Raw genomic sequence first — 21,482 nt, 5'->3', positions numbered from 1 at the left:
CGTGTGCGTGTGTGTGTGCGTGTGTGTGTGCGTGTGTGTGTGTGTGTGTGTGTGTGTGTGTGTGTGTGTGTTGTATGTACCTTGACCGTGCTATCTACAGCGCCAGAAAACAGACGACCACGAGAAACAGCAAGTGCTGTGACACTACCCTGGTGCCTCAACAATGTCTGAGTGCAGATCATATTGTCCATGCTCCAAACCTGATCAGACAGATGGTAATCACAAATATAGGAGAAAATATGCTTCAAAATAACAATTAATATTCCTTTCATACAAACAACAAACATTATCAAGTTGTGGCGTAATCAAAAGCATTCACACGAGGCTCGTTTAGATCACGTCTTTGAGGCCACTTGGGATCGGGCAGGACATCAGAAGTTATGTTCAGACCCACTCTGATCGGTCAGTCACTTGCTCGAACAACCCAGGGCCAAGGCGGACCAATTTGAGCTGCAAATTCCTGGCCAGTCGACATCATCACGGTGACGTAACCATCAATGTTGTAGTCGAGTCCACCTGGTCCGAGTCAGAGTCTAAGTCCAGCAGTCCCGAGTCCAAGTCCTTGGCATTCCGAGTCTGAGTCCTGTACTGAAAGTGCATTGTAAAGTGGCAAAAAAATTAGCAAATCTACTTGTGCTTATGTATTATGTAAATGAGGACAACAAAATATCAAAACCAACGAACAGTGTAACTCGCTACTTGCACCAACATTTTATTCCGTATTATGGCCATTTCATTTTTTATTCCATATTATGCTGTCGTTTGCTCATTCTTTTCAGACTATGTTTCTGATAGCATGTGAATCTTGTCCAGAAAATAAGGTAGAACAAAATTACATTTATTTGTCAACTGTCAAAATTATTAAATACCAAAACAACATCACACAAACATCGCTCAAATTGTATGGTTCCATTTCCCCTTATAAAAGAATCAATAAATGCTTTAATTCGATTGCAAGGACGGCCTCTTAATTGTGTTAAAACTGCAGAAAGCTGCTATTTGAAGAAAGCATAATTTTGGGAAATGTTTCACAACTTATATTTTTTTAACCTTCAAATGGGTCAATCAATGGGAAATTTAACATACGAACTGACTTACAATACCTTCAGAAGGTATTCACACCTCTCGAAGTTTGTCACATTTTGTTGTGTTACAGCCTGAATTTAAAATGGATTCGATTTAACAAAAAAATCTGTAACCGATATACACATAATACCACATAATGACAATGTATATTTTCAGCATTTTAGATCATTGGCATCTCCCGCGATGAGGCTGAGTCTTTGGGCCTCTCACTCCCTCACCACAGGCAGGTCGGTGGTCTTTCTGTCTTCTACCATCTCCTCTCCGGTCTCGCCCCCCCCCCCCCGTTCTCTCTGCGATCTGTCCCCACCACATTTCCGCAGGGTGTTCAACGTCTGCCAACAACCCCCTTCTGGTAAAACTACCAAAATCACGAATAACTGCTCACCTTCACTCTTTCATTCCTCTTTTTTCCTGGTTTGGAATAAACTCCCTCACTCTATTCAATCCCATTCTTCCCTCCAGGCCTTCAAAACAGCTGTTCACCACCACCTCTTCTCATCCCCCATCCATATCCTCGATCTTTTCTATCCCCATTAATCCACCCAAGCCCACCGACTTCAAATTCCCTGCTTTCCTTCCTGAAAGTCCCTGTAATGTCCATCTTGTATTCCCCGTCCCATCCCTCTCCCTTCCACAGATCTCCTAATGTCTCTGTCTGTTCCCCACTGTTTTGTATTTCCCACTCCCGCCCCTCCTGTCCATACCCCCCTTGATGTGTGTTGTGTGTTATAGCTCTCATATGAGCCTCGACAAGGTATACAAACAAAAAAAAAAGTGAAAACATGTTTTTAGAAATTTTTACAAATTGATTAAAAATGAACAGCTGAAATGTATTGCGTCAATAAGTATTCAACCTCTTTGCTATGACATTCCAAATTGAGTTCAGGTGCATTATATATATATATATATATATATATATATATATATATATATATATATATATATATATATATATATATATATATATATATATATATACATACATAGACATATTACATTTCTGTAAACGAAAAGCACGGTCGGTGAGGCAGTGAAGCCGTGAAGCTGTCAGTCAGCGAGTCTATGAAGATGATATGCCTATTAATTACATACTGTTTGAACGTTAATTCCCAAAGACCCTTAAGACCCAAAAGACTCCAAATACCCAAAAGACTCCAAAGACCCAAAAGTCCCCAAGGACCCAAAATACCCTGAAGATCCAAAAGACCCTGACTACCCAAAAGACCCTGAAGACTCAAAAGACACAAAAGTCCTAAAAGACCTTGAAGACCCAAAAGTCCCCAAAGACCTAAAAAGATTCTGAAGATCCAAAAGACCCCAAAGACCTTTTAGACCCCTTCGACCTTAACACCATTTAGACCCCTTATACCCTCCAGACAGATTAGACCCTTGACCATTTAGACCACTTAGACCTTTTTATATCACAAATACAGTTCAAATAAATATATCACCAACATTACAAAAACTGAATTTTTTTATGGTTTGGATACACGACACACTATCGAGGCTCGTATGAGAGCTAACACACAGAAATGCACAAGGGGAGCAGAGGGAAGGAATTTGTAGAAAATAAATGTTTGTATTATGATTGGTGTAAATCATGGCAACACAGCAAATCTGTGACGACAATCTCTGCAACGACGTGTGGAGAGGCGAGCGTAGCGAGCCGATCCACGCTAGTCAGAAGATATTTTCACACGTCTTTGCTAATTTAGTATGATGTTTCGTGTTATAAGGTTAAAAGTACGATATGGAAAGGATGATCAAAATGACTGTTCTACTTTTTTTATTTGTACTGTATACCAAAAGTTTTATTGGACACTAAATTTTGCCAGACTTAATCCAGAATCGGGCCGAGTCCGAGTCCTTCAATTTCCGAGTCCGAGTCCTGAAGAGTCGAGTCCGAGCCCTTCAAAAATTGTTACAAAAAAAGTGGCAAAACTATCTAAATGTCAAACAAGATTTGAAGAAGCATTGTATTCACGAGAGCGCAGTCCAGTGTCACAATAAATTGAAGAAATGAAAGCAGGAATATGTCATTGAAAGCACAACGGCTGGAAAGGTTCCATCTCAAAAACAAGCATTTAGTACAAAGTCTTTCACTCAATTTTGGTGGCGCAGCTTTTTGTTTCATTTTATCTCCTTATATTCCACCACAACATTGTTGTTTAAGTAAATGCGAATAAGAGAGGCTGTTATCACAAGTTACCTGACATCTGGTTCAGCCATTTTGCTTTGCAAGCAAGACAGGAGTACGTGACGTCACACGTAAAAATACATACGACGTTTTATTGCTTGGCAGCCGGGTATCTTTTGACTGTTTCACAATCACACTCTTAGCTATGTTAGCGCAGTCGCAAATGGTCTTGAAGACATGTTGTAAATGAGCCAAGTGATGCATGTTATCCCTGAAGGCTGGAGCACGTCACTCAATCCAAGACGAAGATATCCAGAAAGTATTTATTGGACATTACCTCTATGCCACACGTACTGTATATGAACCATGCAGCATGCAAAATGAAGGGTCAGGTAGCGACTGAAGTGCAAAGAAGTTCTCGTGGAACCACATGTTTAATCTCAAGTATCAAAAAGTACAGAACTGTCAGCCAAAACCTCTTACACAAAGCTGAACTACAACCCATAATGCTCTCTTTATACTACCCTGCAAACTGGTGCTCGAATATCTCCCACCCACCCACCACCCTCACTCCCTCACCTCCCCACCCCCCACCTTTTCCCATTGCCTCAAACCATAGTACCCATTGCACATCATTGTGCTTCAGGCTTAAACTTTGCAAAACGTTACAAAAAAGACTAAATAAGGCAAACTGTGTGGCAGGGAATATTACAAGAATGCTGTCTTTTTAAAGACAGCTGATTGGAGAGTGGATGGACCCATGGGGGAAGGGAAGTACCACAAAATCACCATTGCAAGATGGTCCATGAAGATATGTGCACTAAATAGCAAGAATTTCAAAGGCAAAAGAAAGTGCTGTCTCAGTGCTAATCAGTTTGATTATAATCGACCCATTTTGACAGTGAAGTGTTGTCAAGACACAATCACTGAGGAAGTGATCACAATTCCTCAGGAACAGACATCTTTGGCTCAAAGGCGATTATTTGCCAAGTGCCTGGGGGATGGTCGACTGAATCAGCACCCTTGTGTTCTCCGTCACATTTTGCTGTCGAAATGAAACGGTGTCTCTTCTCTTGGATTGGGTGATATGTGCCGGTCCTTATGTACCTGGTCTGGTCCTTCCATCTCAAACTACATTTGTGTGGAAGTCTCAACATACTATATTTGTAGTATGCGCATGCGCACACACGCGCACACACACACACACACACACACACACACACACACACACACACCCACACCCAGAACGAGAAGAACCCCGGAATCAGAAACTTGACAACACACCTGTATGAATTCAGGGTGTAATACGGCATTCTGAGAAACAATGGCCAAACACCTCTAAGCTAGAATTTCTGCTCAAAAAGGCACAACTGGTACAGAAAGTCACATTTGAGGCTTTGTCAAGAAACTAAAGATTGGTAAACTGTTTATTGCAGTGTATGGGTCTATGGAAACACATTTGGTGAATGAGAAAACAATGCACTTTCAAACAAAGGACTTACCTGTGGAGTTCAAACAGAATGACAAATGTACTGCATGTGAACACAAAATCACACTAAAAATAAGACAAATCAATCTATATTCTGTAATAATACATGTCAGTGTGTGTCAGTGTGTCAGTCAGTCTCCTCCATAACTCTCAAATCATGAAATGTGGCGGCCAGAAACTTATCATGCACAAAAAGGGAACTCCAAGGGAGTGCATGAATGAAAATTGGGAGTTTGGGTAAATTTAAACACGCCTTTTGAAGATAATTGACGGGGTGATCATTACCAAATAAACCAAAAAAAGCCTTACCAAGATCGTGGTACGCCATATCGGTCAGCCTTCTGTCATATCACTGGGTTCTTAAGCTGCCATTTTGTTCGGCCTGCTCAAAAATGCCTTGACTTGGAAGAGGCCGCAACGGTTTCTCAACGATACAGCACAATTTTTTGATTTTTTCCACTTTCCTCACTCATATCATCAAATGCCTAAACTTTATACCGATGAATCGCTCGTTGGATACATCACTTTTATAAGTGCTATCGTTTTCAAATTCAGAGCTTGGAGCTGTTTTAAGCATTATATATGATGCAATTTTTCCTGACGACCTCTCACGGACAGATTCAAATATATAATCGCAATATGATTTCGGCTTTGAAGATCGGATCTCGTGGACTAAATAAGTGTCAAATCTGGAGTGAAATCTGAAAATAATGAATGATAAATAATGAAAATAACAAATTAGCGATGTTTTGGATTTGTGGGACGATCCCATCACCAATCAGCTTGCTATCGCTTGCCAAGCCAGCTGTTCCTTATCAACCATTATGTTGGAGTGCTTGCTTCAGTGCCGAAACCACTTGGTGAGTGCTCTCCAAGCTGATTGGTTGGTCATCTGCAAGCCATGATATAGGTTACTTAAAGGCTCCTTGATACGCTGCTATGTCTAGATGCCTCGCAGCTCTGAAAACGCCACAGACCTTAAGAAGAAGAAGATCCCTCCTTCGCCAGATTCAATGAAGCGACAGGTGGAATTTGAGAAAGACTTGCAGTGCGTCCCCACGGTGTTCACATATGTCTTCGCAGTAAGGTCAGAGTGAGCAACGTGGTAAGGTCAGAGTGAGGGACGTGGTAAGGTCAGAGTGAGCGACGTGGTAAAGTCAGAGTGAGCGACGCGGTAAGGTCAGAGTGAGCGACGCGGTAAGGTCAGAGTGAGCGATGTGGTAAGGTCAGAGTGAGCAATGCGGTAGAGTGAGCGACGCGGTAAGGTCAGAGTGAGCGACGCGGTAAGGTCAGAGTGAGCGACGCGGTAAGGTCAGAGTGAGCGATGTGGTAAGGTCAGAGTGAGCAATGCGGTAGAGTGAGCGACGCGGTAAGGTCAGAGTGAGCGACGCGGTAAGGTCAGAGTGAGCGACGCGGTAAGGTCAGAGTGAGCGACGCGGTAAGGTCAGAGTGAGCGACGCGGTAAGGTCAGAGTGAGCGACGCGGTAAGGTCAGAGTGAGCGACGTGGTAAGGTCAGAGTGCGCGACGTGGTAAGGTCAGAGTGTGCGACGCGGTACGGTCAGAGTGAGCGACGCGGTAAGGTCAGAGTGAGCGATGTGGTAAGGTCAGAGTGAGCAACGCGGTAGAGTGAGCGACGCAGTAAGGTCAGAGTGAGCGACGCGGTAAGGTCAGAGTGAGCGACGCGGTAAGGTCAGAGTGAGCGACGCGGTAAGGTCAGAGTGAGCGACGCGGTAAGGTCAGAGTGCGCGACGCGGTACGGTCAGAGTGAGCGACGCGGTAAGGTCAGAGTGAGCGACGCGGTAAGGTCAGAGGGAGCGACGCGGTAAGGTCAGAGTGAACGACGCGGTAAGGTCAGAGTGAGCGACGTGGTAAGGTCAGAGTGAGCGACGTGGTAAGGTCAGAGTGAACGACGTGGTAAAGTCAGAGTGAGTGACGTGGTAAGGTCAGAGTGAGCAACGCGGTAGAGTGAGCGACGCAGTAAGGTCAGAGTGAGCGACGCGGTAAGGTCAGAGTGAGCGACGCGGTAAGGTCAGAGTGAGCGACGCGGTAAGGTCAGAGTGAGCGACGTGGTAAGGTCAGAGTGAGCAACGCGGTAAGGTCAGAGTGCGCGACGCGGTAAGGTCAGAGTGAGCGACGCGGTAAGGTCAGAGGGAGCGACGCGGTAAGGTCAGAGTGAACGACGCGGTAAGGTCAGAGTGAGCGACGTGGTAAGGTCAGAGTGAGCGACGTGGTAAGGTCAGAGTGAGCGACGTGGTAAGGTCAGAGTGAACGACGTGGTAAAGTTCGAGTGAGTGACGTGGTAAGGTTAGAGTGAACAATGTGGTAAAGTTCGAGTGAGCGACGCGGTAAGGTCCGAGTGAGCGACATGGAAAGGTGAAATGAACGACGAGGTATTACGTACGCAGTTCAGTCACCTGCACTCCATTCGTGTTAATTTATGGGCAACGAAAGTGTAAAATAATTTTATAAAAGGCGTCACCGCGTTCGACCTCATTGACTTCAATGGAATACTTTTATTCTGTTATTTTGACCCCCATTTCAATTCCCTTGCGGTGTATAACAATGCCTCGATTGCCTCCGTGCTCGGTATGCAATTAATGTGTGAAATAATTTTTAGAATACATGGTGTAAAGTCATTTTCTAAAATGTTTCGCTGCATACGACATCATTGCTTTATTTGAATGATTGTAGTCTGCTATGTGGTGTAAAATAATTATATTTGTGGGAGTCCGGAGGGAGGGAGAGGGTGGGGTGGGTGCGCATGTGTGTTGTGTTGTGATGGGGCAGGTGCACGCAACGTGACAGGGGGAATGCGCACATCATGGTGGGGCAAGTGTGCACCTCGAGGGTTAGTTGGTGTGTCAATGGGTCTGCACGCAGACCATCTTTAATATAGTGCTCCCATGTGGTTTAATGTAAAATTACACCCACAATCGGTCTTGAGCACAGTTCGACAAAGTTGTCAAACGTAAAAACATTTATAAATCTAATTTAACTTCAAATTGTTTTTTTTTTTAACTTCAATGTGGATCATATAAAAGTCATGCACTTTATACCGATGAATATCTTTGCTGCACCATCCATTGATCGAGGTACGCTGCCAGGCCTGTGGGCTCGACTAGCATGACGAACGGGCCTACGGTGCATTGCAACAAAGTCGTTTCATTTAACCAGGAGCATTTTAACCTCAAATCTAATGACAAGTTGACTTCTTTTTTTCTTTTTTTTTAACCTTGAATGCACATTATGTCCAAGTGAGAGACTATTAACCCTGTGTTTATATTGTGTGTAGTCTCTTCGCGTTGTGTATGTGCTGTACATCTATCTGCATGTTGTTGTTGTTGTTGTTGTTGTTGTTGTCGATGGCCACACTTTCCTTATCTCGACTCCTTATAAAGGAAATTTGTCTGCGTGCAACGGGCATCCTGATTTTTTTCACATCCAAATTAATTAAGTATTTTGTTTCGACAGGTTAACTTTTACTATACACCAACCGTTACTGACTATTTTACCTGACATATTTGGATGTGGGAATGTATCGGGCGACTTATTAGCTTCACGTGTATCAGCAACACGAAAAGCTGATGTAGCGGTGCTGTATGTCAGTCGGTGAGTGAGTGAGTGAGCGAGTTCACACTGGTTGTCAGATAGACGATAATCTATCTACCTCGGCAAGGCTCTGCATTATTCAATGCTCTAGCTTATTTACTTTGCTTCCACGCACGTCATCGAATGAGCGGCTGGCAGATGGCGGCCCATAAGAAATTATGTGATATACTCAACTTTGGTTCATATGAAAAGTAGAGAACGTATACAAAATCATTTTACTCACCCGAAGTGAGCGGTCATATGAGGCACTGAACACTTTGGTCTGATCAGGTGTTGAGATGACTGCTAGTGCATATACAGTGCCCACATGGCCTGTCAAGGTGCGCATTTGTTCTTTCGTCTCGATGTCCCAAACCTAAACACAGAAAAAAAAAAAAACAGTGAGCATACATGTTTCTGCCTTCACGACATTATCAGCAAGGCAAAAATGATCTTTAAAATAGAAAGCTTTTGGATAAACACGGGCTAATCGTAAACATGTGGGATAAACCTGCGAGGGATCCCGGCAAACGTGCATGGGGAAAGTGAAGCTGTTACTACGAAGCCAAATAAGAAAAAGCTTCACACTGATATGCATAAATTATTTCCTGCTTCTCGTGTTGCTGACCAAATGTTATCTCCCACCAACTTCAATTTACTTCAGAGCAAATGATTACAAACGAACAACACCGTAATTATAATTGAATGCAACTTCATCAAATTGTTCGTACACAATTTCAGCCCTCTTCACAAGCAAAGGAATTAATTTGTCTGCAAATTGTCACCTCATGATCTTGTCAAAACCGACCTATTCACATCTCTTTCACACATTTTCTTCAACACTCCATTTTACTACATGACACATTTGAAACTGCAACGGGCACTCGGTGGGGTGCCCACGTTTGCCAGGCTGACCAGTTTAGGTTTTGTATCCGACTGATGGACCGGATCTGGATCCGGACTTGAACGAAAATCTGATCGGCTTGTTCTTGTCATAAAACCCAACTCATCCACAACTTTTTGAAATATCATTTTTGATCGTGAGGTGACGTCTCTCAATGGTGAAGAATCACAAAAAAAATTTTTTTGATTTCTCGTATCTGGATCCCGAGTCAGATGTTCACCAAAATCAGATCAATTTGTCCTTGTGAATCACCCAACACATCCACCAAGTTGTCTGAATCCGTCTTTAACTTTTTGAGACATTGTGCTATCCATTGTTTTAGCCTGATCATAAATGGTGAATCGCTTAAAAAATTATCGTGTCCGAATTCGGATCTTCAACAAAGTCGGATCAATTCTTCCTCGTCACATACCCAACATGTCTACCAAGTTTTGCTCAAATCCGTCCACAACTTTTGGAGACATTGTGATACATATTGTTTTTGGCATTATCTTTCAATTGTGAAAAATCACTTTTAAATTACTAGTATCTGGATGCAGATTCAGATCTTCACCAAAATCGAATAAATTCATCCTTGTCAAACATCCAAACTGTAAACCAAATTTCGGCTGCATCCTTCCACAACTTTTTGAGATATCCTGCTCAAAGACAAACAAAAACAGACAGACAAACAGGGGTGAAACCATAACCTCCGTCAAACTTCAGTCTGGTGGCGGAGGTAATTACCGTACATCCAAAATAAACCCGAATTTTAACACCTGTTATAAACATTGCATAATTAGGGAAAGCGAAAGAAAGCCTGTAGATGTTAAAGTATCTAGATGTAAAGTTGGTGGTAAGGGCCCAGTCACACCTTAACGTTTTAGCCGGCAATGGCAAGGTATCAAAATGTATATAAAACGCTGGCTTACGCTGAACTTTTGATGTTTTTTTTAAAGATTCGGACGTATTCATAACGAGTTGGTCTTATGCACAACATATTAGTAACGGGCACAGAACGTTTCGTTGTCTTAAAGATAACTTATACCAACGAATACTTAGCCTGTTGTCGGCGTTCACAAACTATGCCCAACGATAGTCTAACTTACGCATTGCGCGCTGCACGTATCGCCGACGATGACGTGACGTAGCCTCTTAAAAGGCTGCCGCACAACGATTCAAATCATAACCGCCGCAGAAATGGAAGTGTCAACATCGCAGTCACACCTTGGCGATCTTGCCAGCGTATGCCGACCTCTGAAAAATGCGTCTAAAACGCTGGCGCACGTCGACTACGGTATGGGTACGTTTGGTATACGTGAATAGAACGCTAAAGTACGCTATCATACGTCGTAGTAAGTGGAGTACGTCTTGAAATTTTAAACGTTAAAATTTTTACGACGTACTTGCTGTATGCCTCACACGCTCCGCACACGATGGGAATAAGTTGTACGCACGATATGCGATCGTTGGCACACGTCAACAAAAGTTACTTGTAAGTTACTCATAAGTCGAAACACGTCGAGGTAATGGTTAGCGTCAGTGTTCCAGACTCCCTGGTTGTTTTTTTTTTTCTTCTTCGGTATGACGGTGATGTTAACACTTCGATTTCTAGTGTGGTTATAATATAATATAATTAATAGGCTGCCGCTCAACGATTTAAATCATAACCACACTAGAAATCGAAGTGTCAACATGACCGTCATACCGAAGAAAAAAAAAGCTAATAAAAAAACAACAACAACAACTTCAGATATTTTGTCGCGTGCCTTCACGGGGCCAAGGAGAAAAAAAGAAAATGTGCCTTGACGGAGAAAATAAGTTTCGGGTACGCTAAACATTACCTCGACGTGTTTCGACTTATGATTAACTTACAAGTAACGTGTGTCGACGTGTATCAACGATCGCATAACGTGCCTACAACTTATGGTCAGCGTAGCGTAACTTGTGAGTCATACGCTGGCATAAGTCGTAAAATTTCAAGCATGCAAAAATTTGAGGACTACCGAAAAGTACAACGATGAAAGCCAGCGTACTACGACGTATGGCAGTGTTTTTCAGCGTGCTCTCAATGCTTCCAAAACTTACCCATAACGTATTCGACGTGTGCCAGCGTTTTAGACAAATTTTTTCAAAAATCGGCATAAGCTGGATAAAACGTCACGGTGTGACTGGACCTTAAGCATGGGGTTAGTAACAGAAAAGACATGTATACCCGGATGCCGACATTCGTGGTTCCAACATTCGTGGGGTGTGCGTATTCGTGGTTGATAATTTGCGACATGTTCCTACATTAATGGGAAATTGCCCCAGGTATTCGCGGTTTTCACGGTGATTTTGTTTTTTTCACGAGCCGTGAGCATAACACAGTTCTAAAACATATCTTCCATGAGCCACGCACAAAGCAGCTGGATGTGCGTACAGCACAATACTGTATGTACGCAATAAAACGTATCTTCCACGAGCAGCGAACATGACCTGCTTCCTGTATGTGTAGTGTAGCTTCGGGGGGTAAACAGTTTCGCAGGACGTCTCACCATGTGCACTTTAAACATACGGTACTGCACGTACTGTATTGTAGCTTCACGGGAAAAAAAACAGTTTTGAGGGATGTCTCACCAGTGTAACACGTCATTCCCCGCGACACCATCCCCCGTGACTTACTTACAAGGAATACAAGGAAATACAATGAAATCAGACACAGGTGGAAGCCATTCAGTCCATCATGCCTGCACAAACACCATGTTAATTTATCAACACAAGATCTAACGAAGGAAATGCAACAACAACAACAAAAAAAAACTATAAATTTTAAATTTTTGTATTTTTTCTTCTTCTTCCCTTCTTGATTAAAATCACACAACATCAACCACACAACACCCCATTGACGAGACCCCCACCAACAGCACTCCGTACACATGCACACAATCAATCACCCATAAATGCTCAAACTACCTAAAAGTCTTATCAACATCGCCATACCCCTCTATCTCTATAACTTCCAGGTACCTATCTAATACCAATTTAAACTTATCTACTGTTTCAGCTGCCACTACCTTTCCATGCATTAACTACTCTCTGAGTAAAAGACCCCTGCCTTGCTACCATCTTAACTCTCCTCCTCTTTACTCTCAAGCTACGGCCCCTGGTCCAATCACTGTCTACTCTGTTTAATAATTCATCTGAACTCATTTTGTCCATATCTTTCATTATCTTAAACATCTCTACAATAGCTCCTCATAACCACCTGTTTTCTAGGCAAATGAATGAAATACTTTCAATCATACTTACAGAATGAAAACACCAACAGCATCTATTGACGTATCCAGTAATTACCAGGTCGCCACATTCAGACAATACACAATGAAACATTCTGGGCATCTTAGTGCAAATCACCATCTTGCTATGAACAGCATCATCTTTGCTGTTACATTTAAAAAACACTCAGCATAATCTGCCTGCAGATAGGAAAGACGTCATGTCCTGTGAGTTAAAGAATGGAAACGTTCAGCATATCTACTAGTGTAATTCGCAGCAAGCTACGTATGGACTAATTATACAATGACATCGCTCACCACATCTATTATCAGTTGCCAAATACAGTAAAAAACAAAATTCCCACAAACAATGCATAGACGACTCAATGCGTCCTGAATCGCCATCATTCTTGCCCCGTTGCTCTGATCTGTATATTGCCTCTCGCTCCATTCATTCTTTGAAAATGGCTCCCAAGGATCGAGGATAACACTCAGAAGGCTATGCCTCTAAGCGCATCACTGATACGGGAGAAGGCGAAGCTCCTGCATGACCATCTCTCTGGCGCGGTTGGTGCAAGCACGAGTGCGGCGTGTACAAGTGGCACCTCAAGCCCATTTACAGTGAGCAGGGGGCAGTTCCACCGCTTCAAGGCACGATATAATTTGCGCAACATCAAGCTCGTAGGGAAGCGTATCTTCGTGGACCATGACATTCCCTGAGGAACTCGCGAGCCTCATCAAGGAGAAGGGGTACCTGTCAGAGCAGGTCTTTAATACTGTTGGGACCGGCTTGTTTTGGAAAAAGATGCTGACCAAAACGTTCATCTCACAGCACGAGAGCAAAGCAGCCGGCTTCAAGGCCGCAAAGGACCAGGTATCCCTTCTCCTCTGCGCAAATGCCGGAGAGGACTTCATGGTAAAGCCCATGATGCTCTACCATTCACTGAACCCACGTGCACTGAAGAACAAAAACAAGCAGGTGCTGCCCATGTACTGAAGGGCGAACAGGAAGGTGTAAGTGAAGTCTGAACTTTTTATGGACTGGATCCATACTTGTTTCGTTCCTCAGGTCGAGAGGTACCTGGCAGGAAAGAACCTTTCATTCAAGGTACTCCTGCTGCTTGACAACGCTCCTGGCCACCCCACGGACCTGAACGGCGCTCACTCGAACGTTGAGGTCATGTTGCTGCCGCCGAACACCACCTCCCTCATCCAGCCGCTCGACCAGGGGGTATTATCAACTTTCAAGACTTATTACACCTGGTGCACCTCATCTTCATCATCATCATTTTGCAAAGTTACGTGTGCTGTGTTTGTTTAATAAAAACTTGAAATGGTACATGATGATGTTGTTCTTTTTTTCTTTAGTTTCACGGTACCGTATGGTATGGTTATGAGACTTTAAAATGCATTATTCAATAAATTGGAAACGATACCTGGTGTTGTCATTTTTTAATTTGTAAGCATTTTTAATGAAACTGCAATCATGCATTTGTGGTCAAAAACATATTAAACTTCAAAAACATTCCTCTTTGAACCAGGAACCACCGCGAACCGATAACGCCCGGAGATGCAGGCCCGTAGGTGTGTAAACGACGACTGGATTGGGGCATTTTTCACCCCCCCTCCCCTCTCTCGCCCCCTCCTCTCTCCCCCTCTCTCGTGCCAGTACCCTCTCTCGTGGGTGAAGCGTGCCAGTATGTGCAGCTTCGTTCCTTCACTCTCGTAAACGACGACTGGATTGGGGCATTTTTTTCAACTAGTACGTGCCCATAGAAAAAAAAATTAATAAATAAATATTCAAACCGCGAGCAACAAACAACAACCACACAGGCCGTTTCTTCGCTCTCACGTGCCCGTACGTGCGTAGCCCAGAAGTTCGCATATTATTCGCAGTTACGACGATTCGCAATTTAGTTTTAATACCCAATTATTCAATTAGGGCCAACGTATTTTACCTTTTCGCAATGTCGTGGCAAAGAAAAACAAAAAGAGAAGAGAAGAGAGAGAGAAAAAAAATTCCTTCCTGGTTCGGAGCACACCAGCACTCTGATGTTACCGAAATTTATGCACCGTCTAATATGAAAACGATCATAACTTGGGGCATTGTGTTTATCTATAAATGCGCATAAGAAATCGAGAAATTATTAGAATACACGAAGTCATCACTCTCCGGAAGCCCGTACGTTGTAACCCGTAATGGGGAACGCGGCTGAGCTTCCCTTCCCCATCGGCCACGCCCACGCAACAAGGTGTCTTGTCATTGGTTTGGTAAATAAATGGCCATAAGTTGGGAAGCACTTGTCCGATTAATATCAAACCTTGAAAAGGCACATCCACAGGTCCCCAGCAATATATCTGGCAAGTTTCAATTAGATCAGACCGGTGGTTGTCGAGAAACGGCGGTCGCAGACAAACACACACACTCACACATTGCTGGAATTATAGATAGATGACAAAACATTCACGGATTTTACCCCGACAATCACGGATTTTTCGCAGGTCGGGAAAACCACAGAACCTTTCCCCCCATTTCCCATTGAAACAATGCCCCCACATTTGCTGTTTCAACATTCATGGGGTTTTTTCCGGAACGTATCCCCCGCGAATGTCGAGGTCCTGGTATATAAACTTGAATAAAAATTAATGAGGTGCAACATATCTTTTTGAAAAAGGTACACCAAGCCAATTTCCCTGTGGGTATCAATAATGTCAGATAAAAACTCAATCTGCTTGAGTAAGTCATTTTGGCTGCAGATATACCTACATGAATGAGGTTTTCATACGTTCCACAGACAATATGGTGACTCGTGACAGCAATCGAGTACACACTGCCTCCAGATGTCTGCAGCACATGAACACATTCCAGAGTTCGAATGTCCCAGATCTGGGAACAAGAATCAGAAAACGTACTAATGTTAGAAATACGCTTCATACAGAACCTTCATAGTTCCTTATTAGATGCAGTACAAATCGACAAATAGTCTTGTTCTTGTTGATAAAGCAAGATAGCGGACATATAGTCATGTTAAACAAGACGTTTTCTCCTTTCAGTTGTTTAAATTTGATGGGAAAAGAAAGGGGGGGGGGGTCATTGCATAATAAATAACTGATAATTACTAAAACAAGGTTCTTGAGCTCGACTCAGATGAAAAATAACAATGAAGGGTTGTAAAAGCAACAGAGTTAAAGAAAAAACAGAGGGGCAGGACCCCTGGCCGCCCAACTGGTACAATAATGATACTGAGAAGGAAGTCAACGTGGGACGGAATCAGCAAAGACCTATTTTGGGGGAAACCACCCATGCCCACAATAAATCCCTTTCGACCCCGATTTTTTAAACAGCATGAACAAACTTTGGTACATCACAAGTGATGAAGGTTATAGTAAAGTTTCATCGAAATCGTATGTGTAGTTTCAGAGAAGAAGTTGCAAGTATTTGTGAACGGATGGACGACGTGTCATCCCATATGCTCCCTGGAACCACGTTCCAGGTGAGCCAATAAGACATACCAGTGGGGATTGGAGGAATAAGTGTGAAGTAATAAAATTGTAAATTGTTCTCCATGGACATACAAAGCGCAATTTTTTTTAATTAATTATTTATATTCATAACTGACAATTTTAGGATTTAATGAAGAAAACAGAAAATCTGGGAATTAGCTGAAGTCTGGAATTTCTGAAGGAAGCATGTGGATATTGTGCAGTTAACCACACCAGGTCACATGACTGTGCAGGCTGCCATACTGGTGATCAAGCCGGCTGGAGCAATCAAGCTGCAGTCGTCGTTACTAAAGAATGAACAATGTGAGAATTGGGATGAAATACCTTGTACGAGTAAAGGTATGCTCAAACCCCCGATTCTGTTTCCAAGAAGAGGTAAAGTATCTTGAAGAAGAAATCAGGCATATCAGGCATAGGGGTCGATCCTTCGTGTTGTTTGAACAGCGTTGAAGTCATGACTAGATTGCTTACCCAAAGAACCGATGGACATCGGCTATCCAGATATACATTACTCGTTGCTTAACACACCTGGTAGTTAGTGGCTTGCATAGTATTTGTGAATATTTATTACCATGTCGCAAACTTCCAGATTTAATGTCAAAATCAGACGACATGAGATAGACCGTCAAAAAAAAACAAAAAAAAAATACAACATTGCATTGATTTTTCTCAGAAAGAGCAATCTCAAAACCGGTTTGACCAAAAATAAATAAATAAACCAATGTCACCCGCAGGGTGACCCGTATCTTGCCAATAGGTGACCACGTGTGACTTCTTTAAGGTCACACTGAGGTGAACAGAGCTGCTATCCACCAGGAGCGACTCCTTGAGGAATATCTGCCTACGAGAGATTCCGATGAGAATCGTTCTACAGAGTAACCATGAAAAATATGCTTTTGCCTCATAACGTCACCAAATGACGTCATAATGTCTCAAGCTTGACATATCTAGAAAGCACTCATCGAGGTGTTCAATTTGAGGTCCTACACGATATGGTTCCTAAAACTTGAAAATTTGACCTTGGGGTCAAATATGTTTGACCTGAGGCACGAACCATGAAGGTCAAGGCCAATCGCCACCAAAAATTAATCAGCTGAGCGCCAGACCATGAACTATATTCCCATGAAGTTTGAAGACGATCCGATCAAAATTACTCAAAAAATAAGGGTTTCGTCGACTCCCCTGACTTGCGACAAAGTGACCTTGACCTTCAAAATTTTATGCGCTGAAAGGGACCTCTCTAGGCCTCTGATATGCGAAGTTACAAAAATTTCCAATGATAACTGTGCTCTGCAGAGTGATTTATACGTGATTACAGACCAAAAACAAAAAAAAAACAACAAAAAAAAAAACATATGAAGGTCAAGGCCAATCGCCACCAAAAATTAATCAGCTGAGCGCCAGACCATGAACTATATTCCCATGAAGTTTGAAGACGATCCGATCAAAATTACTCAAAAAATAAGGGTTTCGTCGACTCCCCTGATTTGCGACAAAGTGACCTTGACCTTTGACCTTGACCTTCAAAATTTTGTGTAATGAAAGGGACCTCTATAGGCCTCTGATATGCGAAGTTACAAAAATTTCCAATGATAACTGTGCTCTGCAGAATTTTTTATCCGTGATTACAGACAAACAAAAAAACAAACAAACAAAAAAAAAACATACAAGCTGACTCACATATCTTGCAAAAACTTCGTTTTGGCAAGATAATAAAAATAGGAACACCAGACCTGCAGCTTATCTGGGCCCTGACCTAATGCTGTAACCCAAATTTGGTAGAATTCTGACTGGTGGGTCTGATGAGGAAACTTTTTGAAGGAATTTACGTGATTTTCCAAAATTTTTACTCAGTTCACCATTTTGACACACTTCCAGTCATGTGATCGACATGACCTCCACAATTTAACATCACGACCCCCTCCTGTCATCCAAATTTTGTAGCATTCTGATGGGTGGGTTTGGAGAAGAAGATTTCTAAAGGAATTAATGCGATTTTCCCAAAAGTTCACCAAGTCGGCCATTTTAACACACTTCCGCTCACGTAATCAGAATATCTTCGGAAATTTAACATCACTACCCTGGCCGAATATTGTAACCCAAATTTGGTCATATTCTAACTGGTGGATCAGGAGAAGAAGATTTTGGAAGGAATTTGTGGGACCGCCATTTTGACACACTTCCTTCAGGTCATGTGATCGGCATGGCCTCCGCAATTTAACATCCCTATCCTGGCCGAATATTGTAACCCAAATTTGGTCATATTCTGACTGGTGGGTCTGGAGAAAAATATTTTTGAAGAAATTTACTAAGTCAGTCATTTTGACTTACTTAACGTCATGTGACCAGAACGAGCTTTGCGATTCCTGTTACCAGTCGGGAGAGGAACGTTGCTGCAAAATTTTGGCCTGATCGGCCCGGCAGTTTGGCCGGAGAAATAAAAAAAAGGAGACGGACGGATGGACGGCGCACGATGACAATACCTCATCTGGAATGTATATTCCAGATAAAGCTAAAAAATAAGTGGTTTTGATGAAGAGGAGTTTGTGTCGATTTCCTTTTCATTTTCTGATGTACATCAATTGAAAACTCCGTTTTGGTGTAAAACAATTTTGACAGACTTTGCACAATAAACTCTTGATTGAAAGTCTCAAAATTTTGGGTTTCAACATAATTTATCAATCACCATTTGTGGCTCAGTTTCAAGTATGTGCGGGAGAAGTACAATTTAAGTACAACTCCAGAAGCCAAGTTCTATTAATCGGATAGATCGTGCCTGCTTGTTGTCTTTTGACCGTAAAATCATTGCAAAATGTTTGTCCGTTGCTGCACTGCCAAGTCCGATATCATACGTCTTGCATATCTGCTTTTGTATTAACTGTTACGCCGAAATAGTAGGACATGCAACCTGCCCCATACTGCCCTTTGTTCTACCATGTTCAATCTCCCTCTTAATGCCCATTCTCACTCCAGACCCACTTCCCTCACTCAAATATATTCCTCTCATTTCCTCCTGATTATGTTAAACTATTTTTTGTGGGGGAGGAGGGTACCGTTATGAATTCATTTTACGCATTTGGCGCAAGTGTGATGCAATTCAAGTCAACCAATTACTCTCTTACGCTAGCCAGAATCTTACACCAGAGTTGGTGTCAAAGCCACCCAATGCTCGTCTGTTTATACATTTATTGTTTTTAAAAGACTCGTCTCATAAGATTTTTTATAAAGCATTGCAGTGAAGTCTGATCCAAATAATTTTAAAGCAATATATGTATTTGTATATTGTAATCAGTAAAAAAAAAAAGTGTGGTAGATAAAAACATTAGAAAGGAAATAACTTGCACCAAAAACTTTCACATTTTCACGCTCACACTGACGCTGATGCTCACGCTCATGCCGGGGGTATCGCTATAGCTTTCTGTTCTTCGAACAGGCGAGCTAATGGCATCACAGTCATAATAGTGCATGTGCAATGGTATTTATCAACATTATGCAATAATACATTATTATTTGTAATTATGATGGCATCACAATTATAACAGTGCATGTGCAATGGTATTTATCAACAGTATGCAATAATACATTATTATTTGTAATTATGATGGCATCACAATTATAACAGTGCATGTGCAATGGTACTTATCAACATTATGCAATAATACATTATTATTTGTAATTATGATGGCATCACAATTATAACAGTGCATGTGCAATGGTATTTATCAACATTATGCAATAATACATTACCTACTTGCCTAACCATGAGAAATGCATCTAAAAGAAAAAGTAATATGTAGTGTTTTGACTTCACAAATATTGTCTCTGAAAAAGGTGCACCAACAAAATATATTTCATTTGGACTTCATTGCATCCCTAGTACACATATTAAATGAATGGCAAGCGTCTAGTACAAGCAGGCGAGCATTGGGTGGCTTTGACACCATCTTAGGTTGAAATTTAATTTTTTTTTTAATCATTTGTTAATTTCAAATTCACTACATCAATAATGTACCCCAAAGGAACCTCCATGCCAAATATCAGCATCCTAGTACATACTGTATATTAAACTAGAGGGGGAGCACTCGGTAGAGTGCAGAACCTCCGCCGCCAATACTGCTGGGTCACTTAAGTGAACCTGATATCCTATTCATTGTAGGTCAAAACGGATCAGACTCTACTGAACCACGATTGAATAAACTAAACTAGATCGACGCGCATGTAGAAATGCCAAAAAAAAAAAAATCGAATTTTTTTTGAAAAAAAAAGTTGCAAAATATTTTTTTTCTCCAACAAATTTTTTTTTGGGTTGGAAATCACTTAAAACATGTAGAAATGCAAAAAAAAAAATCAAATATTTTTCAAATAAAATCGAAATTTCTTTTGTAAAAAAGTTGCAAAATTTTGTTGTTTTTTTTCTCTAACAAATTTATTTATTTATGGTCGGAAATCACTTAAAACATGTAGAAATGCAAAAACAAAAATTCAAATATTTTTCAAAATGACCGCCATAGCGGCCATATTGGACTTTGGACCAAGTCCAAAATCGAGTGGCATGATCCTTGGACCATACCTAATCCCCCCACCAGGTTTCGTCGAAATCCGTCGAAGAGTTTTTCCGTAATACTGTTCACAAACAAACAAACAAATAGACAGGGGTGAAAACAGTAACCTCCGTCCATCTTCGATGGCAGAGGTTAATGAATGGCAAGCTTCTAAATAACTTGCACCAAAAACTTTTAACATTTTCACGCTGACGCTGACGCCGGGGGTATCGCTATAGCTCTCTGTTCTTCGAAAAGGCGAGCTAAAAATGTCTTGGGTTGCTGAGGAAAGAGCCTAATCCTTTCGACTACATGCTGGCGACAGCGACCAACGCTGTGCCCAGAATAAATGTGTGCAATTAATATCCCAAAATTGATCACACAGTTAATTTAAAAAATAACTATATTGAAACAAGAAGGCAAAATAAATGATAAACAAAGTGTCATGGTGCCTGTTTCACAATTATGTTTTTAATTGCAAGAGACTGAGAGTGCAAGAGATTAAGTAGACAGAGAATGACATACCTGTACCAATTTCAGTCAAAATCCCATCACAAGTAATCGAGGTAACAACATTTTTAGCCGACATGACCTCCGACTTTTGACCTTTTGTTGCTAAAATCGAATCAGCTCATCTTTGCATAAAAATATATACTTATATCAAGTTTGGTGAAAATCATATCACTGGTTCACAAGTTAGCGCAGTAACAGAATTTTTATCGAATGAAACTTCTGACCTTTGAACCCATAATCTAATCAGTTTATCTTTACATAATTATACATACTTATACCAAGTTTGAGTTCTTGTCGACTTGCAAACTGTCTCTGACAGCATGATTTTATTGTCATCCCCCCCCCCAAATAATCGGTTTCAGCAGTAGGTGTGGAACTCCCTCCCCCCTCCATTTTCCACCCCATCTGACTCTCTCCTTGCCCCTCCTCTCATCCCTCATTCAGTCACTACGCTTGCTCGTAATGTGCCCAAATTAATGTATC

The 21,482-nt window shown here is 41.8% G+C and overlaps 1 protein-coding gene across 1 annotated transcript in view; it reads right to left on the bottom strand.

Moving 5' to 3' along the window:
• Positions 1-21,482, bottom strand: part of LOC147034512 (E3 ubiquitin-protein ligase TRAF7-like) — a 140,703-nt gene that overhangs the window by 4,607 nt on the left and 114,614 nt on the right. Inside the window, exons 17-19 of the mRNA XM_085884590.1 lie at positions 15,209-15,328; positions 8,546-8,677; positions 81-200 (exon numbers count right to left, since the gene is read on the bottom strand). Coding sequence (XP_085740716.1) covers positions 81-200; positions 8,546-8,677; positions 15,209-15,328 — 372 coding nt within the window. The remainder of the gene's footprint in view (positions 1-80; positions 201-8,545; positions 8,678-15,208; positions 15,329-21,482) is intronic.

The sequence above is a fragment of the Eptatretus burgeri genome, chromosome 1 (assembly GCF_056783735.1).
Source record: "Eptatretus burgeri isolate ZD-2024b chromosome 1, Ebu_testis_v1, whole genome shotgun sequence".
NCBI classification, from domain to species: Eukaryota; Metazoa; Chordata; class Myxini; order Myxiniformes; family Myxinidae; genus Eptatretus; species Eptatretus burgeri.
Note: the sequence above shows the minus strand (reverse complement) of the source record. Positions and strands in the feature narration are given on the sequence as shown.